The 14,245-nt window shown below is 47.1% G+C and overlaps 1 protein-coding gene across 2 annotated transcripts in view; it reads left to right on the top strand.

Annotated features, from left to right (window-relative positions):
• Window positions 1–14,245, top strand: part of TTLL5 (tubulin tyrosine ligase like 5) — a 102,678-nt gene that overhangs the window by 21,497 nt on the left and 66,936 nt on the right. For both annotated transcript variants that reach the window (XM_061568449.1, XM_061568448.1), the window contains exons 9-17: window positions 4,624–4,708; window positions 5,562–5,663; window positions 5,878–5,969; window positions 6,892–6,999; window positions 8,441–8,522; window positions 9,736–9,797; window positions 11,418–11,506; window positions 11,858–11,899; window positions 12,958–13,044. In XM_061568449.1, coding sequence (XP_061424433.1) covers window positions 4,624–4,708; window positions 5,562–5,663; window positions 5,878–5,969; window positions 6,892–6,999; window positions 8,441–8,522; window positions 9,736–9,797; window positions 11,418–11,506; window positions 11,858–11,899; window positions 12,958–13,044 — 749 coding nt within the window. The remainder of the gene's footprint in view (window positions 1–4,623; window positions 4,709–5,561; window positions 5,664–5,877; window positions 5,970–6,891; window positions 7,000–8,440; window positions 8,523–9,735; window positions 9,798–11,417; window positions 11,507–11,857; window positions 11,900–12,957; window positions 13,045–14,245) is intronic.

The raw sequence follows: 14,245 nt of genomic DNA, 5'->3' as shown, positions 1-14,245 counted from the left end.
CAGGGTTGGCGAAGCGGTGAGGGATCCACGACCCGTTCTTGGCCAAATTACAGGAATAAAACTTGGGTCACAGGGTTCGTAGCACGGTGTGCTGAACCACTGCACCACCGCTCCACCCCAGGTGTTTTTCATTGTGATATAATTAAACATTGCCACGGGTTGCTGGATACCGCACTACGCTATGATTGCAGTGACCCGAGCTTTATTCCTGGCCATTGTGCGCAAAACAGCAGAGTCCATTTGGCTTGAGCATCTCTGTGTTTTGCTTAGCTTAAAATGAGTACCAGCTGTGTTGGTATTGTCACGCACCGGAGAGATTAATGTTGCTGGACATGCTTGGCGCTGGCCACACCACCTCCGAGCAGCAATGTGCTTCCATAAAGAGGTGCTCGCCGAAAGCATCCGCCCCAACAGTCCCTTGACTAAGGGACCGTTTGTTTCCTGTCTGAGTAATTATATATGTATGGTACATGCAATTTTTCTTGCAATAAGTAAGGAGACTTGGAACATTTCTGTAACCTATGTCAGGGCGATTTCTGTGAACGTTTCCATAGAGAATGGAGCATGACCCTGGTTACCATCATCATCATCGATGGTCAATCCACTGTTGAATCGAGGTCTCTGCTAGCGTCTCTCACGGTCCTGCAATGTAATCCATTGAGCACCTGCACACGGCATGATTTCATCGCTCCATCTCTACTTGTGTGGACATGCCCTCAGGTATATTCCAATCTTCGGGTGCCACTCCCATCATTATTCTTGACCATCAGCCATCATCTCGCGACGTGTCTTGCCCAAGAACACGAACCTTTCTTCACAGAATGAATTCCTGTCTGTAACCTGCAAGTGCTCTCTAACCCATGTTCTCCTCTTGGTCATTCCAAGCATGCATCTCCCCATGATTCTTTGTGCACTTTGCAATTCAATTTTTTTTAGTGACCACATTACTGAACCAGCAGACCCTGGTACTCATGTGGAATATTTTTTTGACCGTTGATCAATCCGTTTTGATTACGTTCAGGGTTGTCACTTTGAACATAATGAACATAGCCCCAAAGGCCCAAAACTTAAAGCTGCCAACAACAAACAGCACTATCAAAGATGTAACGGATAAGATTCGGAACTTTTCTCGAATTGAGGAAGGTTATCCGCTTTGGGAAAAGTGACGATGGGCGGGAATTCCACTGTTGAGCAGCGCGAGGGAAGAAGCAGAAAGAGAATCGTCGTGATCTGTGGTGTGGTGGGTGGAACGCAGAACGGTGGGGTAAGAAACAGTCTGGAAGAGACCGAGTTCTCGGCATTGGGTGGAGGAGTCGGTGAGTGAAGTTCACGGAAACAGTAACCATGGCAGTAGTGTAATAGCGGTAGAGATTCAAGAGTGAAAATGTAGAAGACTAAATTATGTAACCCATTCAGTCAGTCACGCACATGTGCACTTTCTCTGTGGGTGTAAAATGCCCTTTCACCCGTGAGGCGGCAGTGATAATGATGAGAGCAGGCACACAGGTGCACGCGCAGCGCCCAGGGACATCGAGCCCGTGCCCATATTGCGGGCAGGGCATCGGTGAAAATGGCCGTGTTGCTAGCTGGCTTTGATGAGTTCGTCAGAAAAAATTGAAACCCTACACTTTGAGAATAATAGCAAAGGGAAGAATCTGAAAGGATCGGCAGCGGTGGTAATGAAGACGTGAAGCCACATGAAAGGTGAGCGGTGGGGGAGGAGGCATGAGTGACCTAGTGGGGAGCTGCGTTACGAACCCGGCTACCTGGGTTCGATTCCCGCTCACGGCCAACACCAGTGACGACTATTTAAACAGGTCATGGACCTCCCCTAGGTCGACTCGGTGTCTAATGAGTACCTGGTGTGGTGTGTAAACATCGCCACGAGGGAGACAAAGTCGGCCGGGTGTGGTGCTGGTCACCCACCCCCTCGTGTACATGTGCCAGCCTTCATAGGTGCTCGCTAACAGCACTTCTACAGTCTGTTAAGGCTATACGGGGGGGGGGGCCTTTGTACTGGTTAGTGCATTGCCCTGTGAACCCGGCTCACGGCCAACATCGGTGACGAATATCTGAACTGGTATGGGGTCTTTCGATTTAAAGCTTTCGTGACTGCAGGGATTCATCTTCTTGGTTCTTTCGGTAAAGTCGCGTAGAATGGAAATAATAAAAGAATAAAAATAATGTTTTATTTTATTATTTTATTATTTCCATTCTACGTGACTTTACTGAAAGAACCAAGAGTAAAAATAATATGTTTTATTTTTATTATTTTATTATTTCCATTCTACGTGACTTTACCGAAAGAACCAAGAAGATGGTATGGGGTCTCTTCTAGGTCGACTCAGCCTTAAATGAGTACCTCGTACAGTGTTGTAGACATCAGCACTGGGGAGAGCAAGGCGGCCAGGCGTGATGCAGGTCACCCGCTACATCGTGTGCCGTGCCAGCCTTGAGCGGTGCTGCTCGCTCCCTGAATGTTCCCCCAACAGTCTATTAAAGGCGACATGGGGAATCCTTGTCTGTGACAGTCAAAACAATTGATACAAGCCCTACTTCAAAGCCTGGCACGCAGTGAGATGCAGTAAACACACGCACGCACACGCACGCATGGAAACTAAAATGCCCCGAAGTGATAGCTGTGTCCTAAGTCTGGTGAGATTTGAACTAAGTACTGAGAGATTGAAATGATGTTCAGAAAATTACTTCCATTTAAAGACTGACAAGAAACCACTTGGTGAAATGTGTTTGTTATGATTTTAAATGTCGTACCTCGTAGCTTATGTGTATTTGGTTTAATAACTGCTTGTCACTAAGATATTAAGTGCATCTCTGTATAAGCCGATGAATTCATTGATGAGTGTGTGTATCCAGCTTTGTACATGTGTGTGTCTCCTTCTGAAAGAGTGGTGCATCTGTGTATGTCTCTGTATTAGCCTGTCTTTAATGCCTGTGTATTTGTCTGGATGCGTGTCTGTCTATGTGTCTGTCTGTTTTCCTGTCTGCATCATTGTCTTATCCAAATGCATGCGTGTGTGTGTGTGTGCGTCTGGCAGTCTATGTGTCATTCCCTGCCTTTGCTTGTCTGCCTGCCTGCCTGCCGGTCTGGCTGGCAAGTCGTGTGTTTGGCATCGTGACGAGTCTCTCTTTCCAATATGTGTCAGCCTGACACAAGCCAGAACGTCCGACAGTTTCCCCCTCTGTCTGCCCGCTTGCCTGCCCACTTCTGCGTCTTGTCTGCCCGCGTGTCCGTGAGCCTGCCGTTGGGGCACTCGGGACGTGGGACTGTGCGTGTGTATGGAGCAGATGCTTTCACCCGTTACAATTAAATCTCTTAAAGTGCTCTCAGTGATACATTGTCGAGTGACAAATGATTGCGTTGGGAATGGTGCGCAAGTACAAATAACAAAAACTCAACAAGTGTGGCAATAACACTGTGGCCTTAAAAGGAAAAATGATATGTGAAATAGATGACGTTTTAGGCATTAGCCCTTCTTCATAGCACATAGGAAGGAAGAAGGGTCGTTGTCCAAAACGCTGTCTGTTATATTCAGAGTCATTCATTTTAAGACGGTGTTATTGACGAGTTTTAATTGTTTTGTTTAGTTCATTTCTATGAAGCAGAAATGCTGTGGCTCTGCCTTTTATATTCCAGCTCATCAGAAACTTGGGGAAATGTCAAACAATAGCCAAGCCATTAATACAGTTGCTTTGTTCAGGTTAATCGGGAAGCTGTTGACTAAGACTTCTCTCGTTCAGAAAATTGCTTGCAGAGGAAGTGTTGCTGCAATTGCCATCCACACTGCGCGTGGTTGTTGTTACCAACTGATACAGAACCCTTGTGTCATCCTATATAGAATCTTTATCTCATCTGATACTGAACCCCTGTTGCACCACATATAGAACCCTTGATCATTCCACATTTTACCTGATTTTATCTTTCGATTTAAAGCTTTCGTGACTGCAGGGATTCATCTTCTTGGTTCCTTCGGTAAAGTCACGTAGAAGGGAAGTAATAAAATAATAAAATAAACAGTGATAAAATAATTCTCACGACGTTTCAGCCACAACGCAAGCAGCCGTCCTCAGGTGAAGACCAGGTCTGTCATTTTGTTTGCACGATGTTTTAATGCCCCCTTTGACTGGGAGTGATATTTACATTTCAAATGAACCTTTAAACCCACTGTTATCCTAATACAGAACTATTGTCACATCCAACACAGAACCCTTGTCACATCCGCTAAGAAACCCTCTTGTGATCCGATGCAGAAGCCTTGACAAATTTAATATGCAGCCTCTGACTTACAAGTGCAGTACCACATTTAATGCGATGTGCTAGTATCGGTGACTGGGCTGAGACTACCATCTCACGACACTTTGAAGTCCTGGATTAATCACAGGCACTTGCCTGGATTCATACCCAGGATGTCAGCAGTGCAAGGCTCTGCCCTCTGACATCTGAGCCGCCGTGCCTCCTCCTGCCGACTAATGTTAGCCGTGCGAGCCGTGCAGGCCGTGTGAGCCATGCTGCGAGCCATGTTCTGAGCCATGTTGCGAGCCGTGTGAGCTGTGGTGTGGAGAATTGGGTGACAGCGGTGGCGGGCGGCACGTGTCTCCTGGCAGACTTCAAGTTCGACGTGAGGCTCTATGTTCTCGTCACGTCCTACGAGCCGCTCGTGATCTACCTGTACGAGGAGGGGCTCACCAGGTGAGTTGCAACAGAATGGGGAGGCTCGCCAGGTGAGAGCTGGAGATGTAGGCTCTGGCCTAGGTGAGCTGTGGGATGGTGACATTTTGTTTTGGTGTTTGTACAGCACTTTGTCAGTCTGCTGCTGGATGATGGCCGTGTTGGCAGTGGGGGGGGGGGGGGGTTGTTTGATCCTACTTCACCACGTTGATCAGTGCGAGTTGATGAAGCTTAACGTACGGGAGGACTTCCAGATAAATCTCACCGCTGATGTTAGCCGTGGCCGGGATTCGAACTCGGGTCGCCAGGTTTATGGCGGAGCATAAACACCACTTGGGCCGCTACCCCCGATTTGTACAATTAGTGTGAAAGTCTACGGTGCCCAAGGAATGTGGGATTTCCCGCCCACGGGTGCAGGACAGCCAACAGAGATGAGTATAAGAACACTATCTTTGCGTTCTTGACTTCTATCACGCAATTTGACATTTCAAACGTACGATGGTTGCACCTGTCGAACTGGCTGGGTGACGCTGTGATAAGAGTACCCGGCTGACAATCATCAGCTGCAAGTTCAAATCTTGGTTGATGGTTGACCCGGTTCATCCTCCTAGGGTTGATGAGATGACCACCACTTATTTCAAATTCAGCAGTGGTCCTGCCACCGATAGACTGGATTCCGTCACGGTAATGTGTAGTTTCCACTACTGACATGAGCCTCGTCACATACTCGTGTAAGTAGGTAGACAGATTTGAATCAGGAGACTCGAATTTGAACCTTGCTGCTACAAGCACTAATGGTCAGACTGAAAGCAAACCAACACGCTCGCGTAATGGGGCTGTCGTCATTACTATTGTTACCCTTTCGTGAACGCAGGTTCGCCACGGTAAAGTATGACCGCAACTCCAAGTTCATCAAGAACCAGTTCATGCACCTGACGAACTACAGCGTCAACAAGAAAAGCCGCGACTATGTCAGGTGCGTCCGAAAGTTGGGGTGGGGTCGGGGCACCCATGCACGTGTGCGCATCTTCACAATAAAACAAGCACGCCACAGTGGTACAAATCACCACCCTCCTCCTGGTGACCCTCTCGTTCGGGCCTTGGCACAGAAGCCGAGGCCCAGACGAGTTGCGTGGTGCGACTCAAACCCGTGGCGTTCTGTGCGGTTCTGCTGCGTGGTCGGTGCGCAGCTGCGATGACCCCGAGGTGGAAGACTTCGGCAACAAGTGGAGCATGAGCGCGATGCTGCGCTGCCTCAAGCAGGACGGACACGACACCACGGGTCGGTTGACGCCCCTGTCCCCATTGGGTGGCCGGTGGCCTCCACGCGGAAAACCTCCAGTTTTGGATGCTTATTCTGAGGCACGGCTCGCAGTCAAAGTATCTCTCCGTGCTCAGGGCTTCATTTCTCACGGAATATTTCACGGGTCGCCAGTAGGCTGGCGTAGCCACGCGACTAGTAGCCACAGCCATAAAGAGAGGTATCCTGGATGTGGTGTGCAGGTGCGGATATATTTGCCAGGTCACTGACCTGAACAGGCGTGGCTGAAATCAAGCCCTGAGCATGAAGACACGTTCATTTGGCCTTTACGAGCATTGCATTAAGATGTCTAATTAATGGTGACGTATGCTCTAAATAACCCCCACAATTTACACGGCTTGAGAAGCTCCTCATCAAGCGGTGGATTAACAAAGGACTCTGCAAGTACGGCAGCCCATTGAAACCAACATTCTCAAGTTCTATGATGCTCCATTGGAACCTCATTTGCCAGTAAAAATATGATAATTGTTTTTTTACCCTTCTATCTGGCAACAAAACTGACACCTTTTACAAGGAGTCATGTTTGCATAGACCACAATACCTGCAGTCATAATGCAAACAAAAAACATAACTCTGATAATGTATGCACTGTCCTTGAAGTTGATTGGTCCACACCCGAGACAGCTTTCCTCTCGGGTGTGGACCAATCAACTTCAAGGACAGTGCACATTATCAGAGTTATGTTTTTTGTTTGCATTATGACTGCAGGTATTGTGGTCTATGCAAACATGACTCCTTGTAAAAGGTGTCAGTTTTGCTGCCAGCTAAAAGGGTAAAAAAACAATTATCTACGATGCTGATAAGCCTCGGTTATTTTGTTCTTGCTCACTTGGCTGTCTGGCTCGCCCGTTTCGTCGTAGCTGTTGCTGTTGTTTTCGAACAGCCCTGATGGCGAGGATTGAAGACCTGATTGTGAAGACGATCCTGTCGGTGGAGCAGACCATCGCCTCGTCTGTGCGCATGTTTGTGCCGCACAGAGGCAATTGCTTCGGTATGAATCTTCTGCTCTTCCACCGTCGCACACTGCTCCTTGAGTGCCCCACGTCTCCCAGGCGCTTTCCCTGACCGTGGCCAATCGGCACGTCACGATTTGTCTCTTACCTTCGCCCCAATCGCGATTTGACGAATTACTATGACTCGGATGCACGCATTGATGCAAGAGTCACAGTTCTAGTAATTTTATTAATCCTCAAGGAATGGTGGGCTGGGTGTATTATTATTATTATATAAAACTAAAACATGAGATCAAACAAAACATCACTTTTTTACCCAGGAGAGCCTCTCCGTGTCTGGAGACTTTTCAGAAGGGTCCTGCCAGGTTTTCACAGTAGGGAACAGTGTTGTGGCTGTGTGTGATCCCATTGGTGTAATTTGCAGGTATTTTTTCAGCATTTGGGATTTTGATCAATACCAGTTACGCTGTGTGAGTTTTCAGCTATGGGATGAAACCAGAGAACCCGGGGGAAAACCACGCAGAACAGGGGGAGAGCATACAAGCTCCACACAGAAAGGCGCCCGATATGGGAATCGAACGCAGGCCCCTTCTCGCTGCGAGGCACAGTGTTGCCACTTTGCCACGGTGCCGTCCTGCCAGACAACCCTAACGGCAGGGATGCGACGACTCGCTCCTTCTGCGTTCGGATAAATGTCAGGATTCAGGGTGATGATTTAGGGTTACAATTGGGTTCGTGATTTTTTTTTTGTTGGTGCGTTATATGTGTGATCGCCATCCCTGCGGTGTTTCTGTGATCCAATCACGCACGACGTATCATGAAATGGAAAGAATGTATATCTCCACGATTCGATGTATGTGTCATGAGGATAGTAATACATTTTCATTGTTTAATCAATACATCTCTACCTAACGGTAATCCCTAATCCTTTTTGGATTTTGAGGTGGGGGTCTATTTTTTTTTAAATACAAGCAGAGGGTGATTGTTCAGTTAAAAGTATAGTGTTATTATTTTTAATGATTACCAAATTACACAGCCATAGATTGTACAGGTTATTTAATCGTCTTAGTAATAACAATGATAATACATTTATATGCATTAAGACTTCCAGGGGAATTCTGAAAATCCCAACCCGAATTCTGACCCAAGTATCTGTCCGCATGTGCATTGGGGAGCGGTAATGCCGTGGTTAGCACACTGCCCTACGAACCTGGAAACCCAATTAAATTCCCGCTCACGGCCAACGCCAGTGAAGAATATCTGAACCAGTCCTGGGCCTCCCCTAGGTTGACTCGGCCTCAAATGAGTATCTGGTACAGTACGTAAACATTTCCACTCAGGAAAAAAGTCGTCCAGGCCTAGTGCTGTCCACACACCCATTTTGTCTGCTGTGCCAGCCTTCATAGGTGCTCGCTAACAGAGACTTGCCATAAAAGTCTGTTAAAGCTATAGGGGGGATTTTTGTCTTTTTTTGTGCAGAGCTGTATGGGTTTGATGTCCTCATCGATGCCAACCTCAAGCCGTGGCTCTTGGAAGTCAACCTGTCTCCTTCCCTGGCGTGGTACGATATCCGCATGCCACAGTAACACAGCATAGCGCAGCTGCTTCTCTCATGATGGGTGGTGATTTTGTGTGCGCGCCTGGCATGCAGCCGTTGCAGCAGGGGTTGTATCGAGGAGCCAGATTGACTCTGACAGTAAATCGTGTCTCGTTTCCAAAACGAGCATGCATTTCCACGTCGGCGCCTCTCACCAAATCAGCCGGAGCACGACTCGATCTCGTCAGATCGCAGACGCTAAGCGGGTTTGAGCCTGGTTACTGCTCCGATGGGTGTTCACAGTGCATGACAGGTGGTATAGGTTGCATCCGCGACAGTGGTAGGCAGCAGACGGCAATGCAGCAAAATCCACTATTGCAGTGTACTTCTATGATCCCACGTCTACACTCCCTGTCTTCACCAACCCAAACTGACCAGCATGGTGAAGTATTTATCAGGAATTTTCACGATCCACATGGTGTGGAGAGGCCCTCATCCAGCAGTGGATTGACAGCGGGCTGTTCATGTATAACGTGTTGTGTTGGTCAGTGCTCTGACACATTAAGGCATCTGGCCACATCATGATTGTAATATTTTTGTTTTATTATTGTTGATTGCGCCTTTTAGTCGTGACCAGTGTGTGGGTTGTACTTTCAGTGCGAATTGCTCACCTCATTAGTGAACTTAAAAAATGTCCCTTTGCCAATATTTTCCTCATTGTGCTTTCATTGAATTTGTAATGGGATGGAAAAGTCCATTCGGATCTCAAGCAGAGCATTGCAGCCTTTCATGTTAGAGAATGGCTCTACCTCTGCTATCACTTCAAGTGAACTTTAATCTACATAGCAGGAGGCAGAACTTTCCTCCTATATTTGGCACGTGACGGTCAACCCAACATTTTTCAATTCTCCGAGCTGCAATTTGGCCAAATTAAGTGCGGAACCCAACGTAACTTGATGGGGGTTTATTTTTGTAACGTAACTTCATGGGGGTTTTGCTGTGCGCGAGATGCCCACTTTAACCACAGGCGGGCTGCATGGATTCAAACTCAGGATCTCAGTGGTGCTGGCTCAGGGTGCTGTAACCTCCATACCTGGGCAGTGTCGTGGTGACGTCACCACCACTTAGTGGCGAATGGCGGTTGTTGTTGTTGTTGTTGTAACCTCCAAGCGTTGCATGCCCCCCACCCCCTGCTCTTTGTGCATTCTTGACATGACCTCTCGCTCACCTTGTGCAGTGATGCTCCCTTGGATCTGAAGGTCAAGGCCAGTATGGTGTCCGACATGTTCAGTCTGGTCGGTAAGTGACGGTCCTCAACGCGCATTTTTTTGACGGTGCAAATCCTGTCAAAGTCATGTAAATGGTTCGCAAAACTCGACTTACAATCCACAGGCCCACCGGTTCTATTTCTCAGCATGGCAGTTGAAACAATGGGGCAACATTTTTTAAATCCCCCTCCACCGCCTCTGTCCACCCAGCAGTGTGAATGGGCTCACCGGAGGTAGCCAATCGGCAGTTCGCGTGCGGTGGGGTAAAGTGTGGGTACTCACACCTCTTCCGAGATGTCTGGCTAGCGTTGAAGAGTCGAGCAAATATCCTCTAGAGGGGCTAGTGGAGGCCATTCCTCTATGTGTGGCGTTAACAAGAAATTGCGGCGCTACACCTTTGCCTTAAAAAAATGCATTTTATACTCGGCATGTAACAATTCATCGATGAAGTCTTTCTTGTTCTGTCTTGCACCGACTTACTCATCTGCACTGTCTCATTTTACTGTCTCTCTCGTCTGTACTGTGCCTCTCTCTGGTGGTTGTTACATCTACATGGCTTGTCCCGTTCCTTGCTGGAAGTCTCGTCTCATTTCTTGCCATCTCTTATTTACCGTCTCATTTCTGTTGTGGATTGTTTTTTTTCTGTCCCGGTTCATGCAAGCACCGGCCTAGAGACAGCACGGCACAACACGTGTGTGGATCAGAAGCAATTTAGATTGACTTGCACGGTTCAATGCAGTGACGTGTGGTGAGGTCAATGGCTGGGGAGGCACTGGCTCGTGTCAGAGTCAGATTCACATACTGAGGGGGGCGTGGCCTCACGGAGGGGGGCGTGTTAGACACGTCCACCTCAGTGAGGCAGATGTGATCGCTGCCTCCCCTGGTGCTTTTCCATTGCAGTTTCATGACGAGACCAGCGAGCATAAATATGTTTATACACCTCCAACCCAGCGTATATATAAGCTCCTAGCTTGGTAGTGTCTCATTCTTCACCTGAAGACGGCTGCTTGCATTGTAGCCGAAACGTCGTGAGAATTGTTTTATTATTTTTATTTTTATTATTTTATTACTTCCCTTCTACGTGACTTTACCGAAAGAACCAAGAAAATGTTTATACACATACGTGAAATAAGTTACCTGGAGTATGGAAGGCAAGGACATGAAATTAAGGGGTCTACAAACATTACATTGGTGACATATACTGAGACAGTAACAGGCACGCGCTTATTGCCCACGCTCCATCCAGTTACTGAGGGGTTGCGCAATCAGGGGAGGCTGAGCTCGTCGCTGCCTCACCTCTCGTCTCTCCCTGTATTTGCAGCGGAGCTCCGCAAATTTGGCAATTTCGACTATAAAAATTATTGGAATCGTACAGGGAATTACACTTGTAACATAGATCAGTGGAAAAATCGTAATATTTATTTGATTTGATTATTCTTTGTTTTTACTTTTCGTAACAGCTGTTTTCATTGGAGTATAACAGGTGAAGCTCTGCCTCCCCTGACCACATGTCCCTAGTTCAATGCATGTATCGCGGGTGGCGGAAGAATCTATTTTGACAGACGAATTGATGAATCGTTATATTCCTAGTGAAAAACTCAACGGCGCCTCTCTTACCCCAACCAACGACCCCTAACCTCTGCTGTGGCAGGGTTCGTGTGCCAGGATCCTTTGATTGCCCGAGTCAAGGGCAAACCACAGGGCACAGAGTTACCTGGCCGCCCAGCCCCCCACGCACAGGTACGAAAACAAACAGGCTGCCTTGGCTGTCTATTTCGATTGTTTTTTTTCCTCTGGCTTGTTTATCCCCAAGCTGCCTGATCCCACAACCAAGGCCTTCTGTTGAAGCCCCTAGTCAGCTTTCGCTCAGTGGGAATTCTCTCTTTCTTCTCTGCTGCCCGCGTGGTCTGGAGCACCCTGCCCCCAGACATCCATGCCGTTGAATCCCTGCCTGCCCCTGTTCACGTCCAAGCTTGACAGCATTCTTTGCTTTTCGTGTGATGCACGTGACTGTTTTGTACAGGATGTTGAGACGCGGTTGCATTGTTTTGCTCTATTAACTCACTCTCTCTATTGCATTGTATATTACAGAGGGTTTCCAGTGGCAGACCACAAACTGCAAATCAACACTTGGTAAGGATGGGAGAAATGTCTCGAGTTTAAATGAGTGCTACCCTGTTTTCGTAATTCTTCTCTGGTGCCACCCGCCTGGTATGCAGGAGGTCGTGGGTTTGCAGTGTCTCTCACCCCTTGGTTGTGCGGAATTTTTTCCGGGTCCTCCGGTTTTTCCCTCCACATTTAGAAACATGTGTTTAGAGTATTTGGCTCCTATACATTTCCACGTGATAAGCCACTTTGTTGAGCTTTCATTTGTGGCCAGGTCGCTTCTAAAAAGAGTTGTATAGCTCAGTGGACCTTACCTGGTAAAATTAAAATAGTTTAGTAAATGTAAAATATTCCCCCCATAATTATCCACTAGTTCTGGCCGGTATGTTTATCCCATAATTGTATCCTGTTGCCACCCTTTTAAAACATGTATTTTATCCCGATTATGCTCTCCATGTCAAGCCATGAGATTAAGTATCCATTCAGATCTCTCGCAGGTCAGTGCAACCCTCCTTGTTAGGATTGTGGCCATGGAAGCAGATATCACAGCTTCCTCAAATATCTCTGCAAGTGACCTCTGATCCACACAGTATAGGGGGTAGCACTTCCCCACCCGCCCTGCCACCGAGAGAAATATTCCCGTCGCATGACGGTCAAACTTTTTTATTTTTTATTTATTTCTCAGACCTGAAATATAGCCACGTGAAGCCTGGACCCCAAATTAAATGTGATGGTTATTTGTGCAGTCATTACTGACCATGCTGTAACCGGTCTGGTCGCTACACTTGAGAGGCCGGTTTAATCAAAGACAGCTGGCTGGATTCTAACCCAGGATTTCACCAGCGCCATCTCAGCGCTATAACCTCTTGAGTCGCCTGACAGCCTCGCCACCCAGTTTAATATTCCTAGAATTCCCAGCTAGTGCCACCATGTTTGGTCATGCCAGAATTATCCACTAGTGCTGCCAATTCTTCATCATTCTTTGACAGACACGCCAATGACGCTGCCCTTACCACAGTAACCTTTATTTTTTGCTGTTGTACTCATTCATATGAATAACTTGGCCTGCTGTTTTTATTGCTTAGGTTTTGAGGGCGACGTCAGCCAACGTTTCAGATGCCACGCGTTTATCTGCCAGTCACGTGAGCATGCTCGGCCTATCAGTAGAAGAGGTGAGTTGAAGGAAAACCTAAACATACATCACAGGCAAACAAACGTTAATTGATTAATAATCGATGTTTTGGTGAGATCACCGAATGATTTGGCTGTCGTAAGACTCCTCCACCAACCGACATAGCCAAGCACATTAATTTGTCACGTGTACAATCGTTTAACGTTCTGATTATTATTGTTTCCACTCACACCGGAAGGTTCAAGAACAATTCTCGCAACCAAATTTAGCAACAATTAGATACGCCGTGTTTCACTTGGAACTGCATCAAGCATCATCAGGAAAATCCCGGAACTCTGAATTAACCGTGTCACCTGACCCAGCTTCTTAAAAATGTGCCATAACCACATAGATCATTACACTTAGCCAGATCATTACGTGGCCTAATCAAAAATGTTGAATGAATCCTAATATGGGCTGCAAAAACCTCCGTGTTAAGTAAAATGTTCGGTGCGAGCACACACGTACTCACTCGGATGACGCTTAATCGTGAGTGCACTTGCCAGTGCTCCAATTTGCATGCAATTTGCATGAACTAGGACCCATATCTTGAACATCTGGCAGTTCACCAGAGAAGCCTAACCCTGCTGATGAGACACTGTATGTTGGTCAAGAATTTGCTTGCACTGAATCATTGGTGCTCCCAGAAGGCCGCGGCGCTGATGGGTTGTTTAAAGAATACATGGAGAAGCAGATGTTTCTGAACGCATTATCCGCTTATCCAAATTGCTTTCAATATTTGACGTAGGGTCGTTATTCAACCATCAGTTATTCAATCATCGCCTTCAGAATTTGAATAATTATCGATTCTGAATATCATGAAATCTATAATTAAATTTGATTAAGTTTCATTCACGATTTCACAGATTGGGACCCTCGGAATGCACCCAATATTATCAGTTCGCAGAACCCTAACCTTGACCCTGAACAGTGTTGAGCCTGGGTAGTTGCTTGCATTGGTGACCAACATGCACAACACGTTGGTATAGGCTTCAGGACAACGTGGTGTGCAGCAGAGAGCAGTGCATGTACACACTTAATGTGTTTTTGTGAATTGTGTGTATGTGCAGATGGCCCTGTGTGAGTGCGTATGGACGTGTGTATGTGAGTATTAGTGTGCACGTATATACTATGTGCGTGCCTGTGTATGTACGTGCCCCCTGGTATCAGTGTATTTGTACATAAAGCATGCGTGCCTGTGT

The sequence above is a fragment of the Lethenteron reissneri genome, chromosome 41, assembly GCF_015708825.2.
Source record: "Lethenteron reissneri isolate LAM-NWPU_2019-01 chromosome 41, ASM1570882v1, whole genome shotgun sequence".
Classification (NCBI taxonomy): domain Eukaryota; kingdom Metazoa; phylum Chordata; class Hyperoartia; order Petromyzontiformes; family Petromyzontidae; genus Lethenteron; species Lethenteron reissneri.
This window is presented reverse-complemented; position numbering and strand designations above follow the sequence as displayed.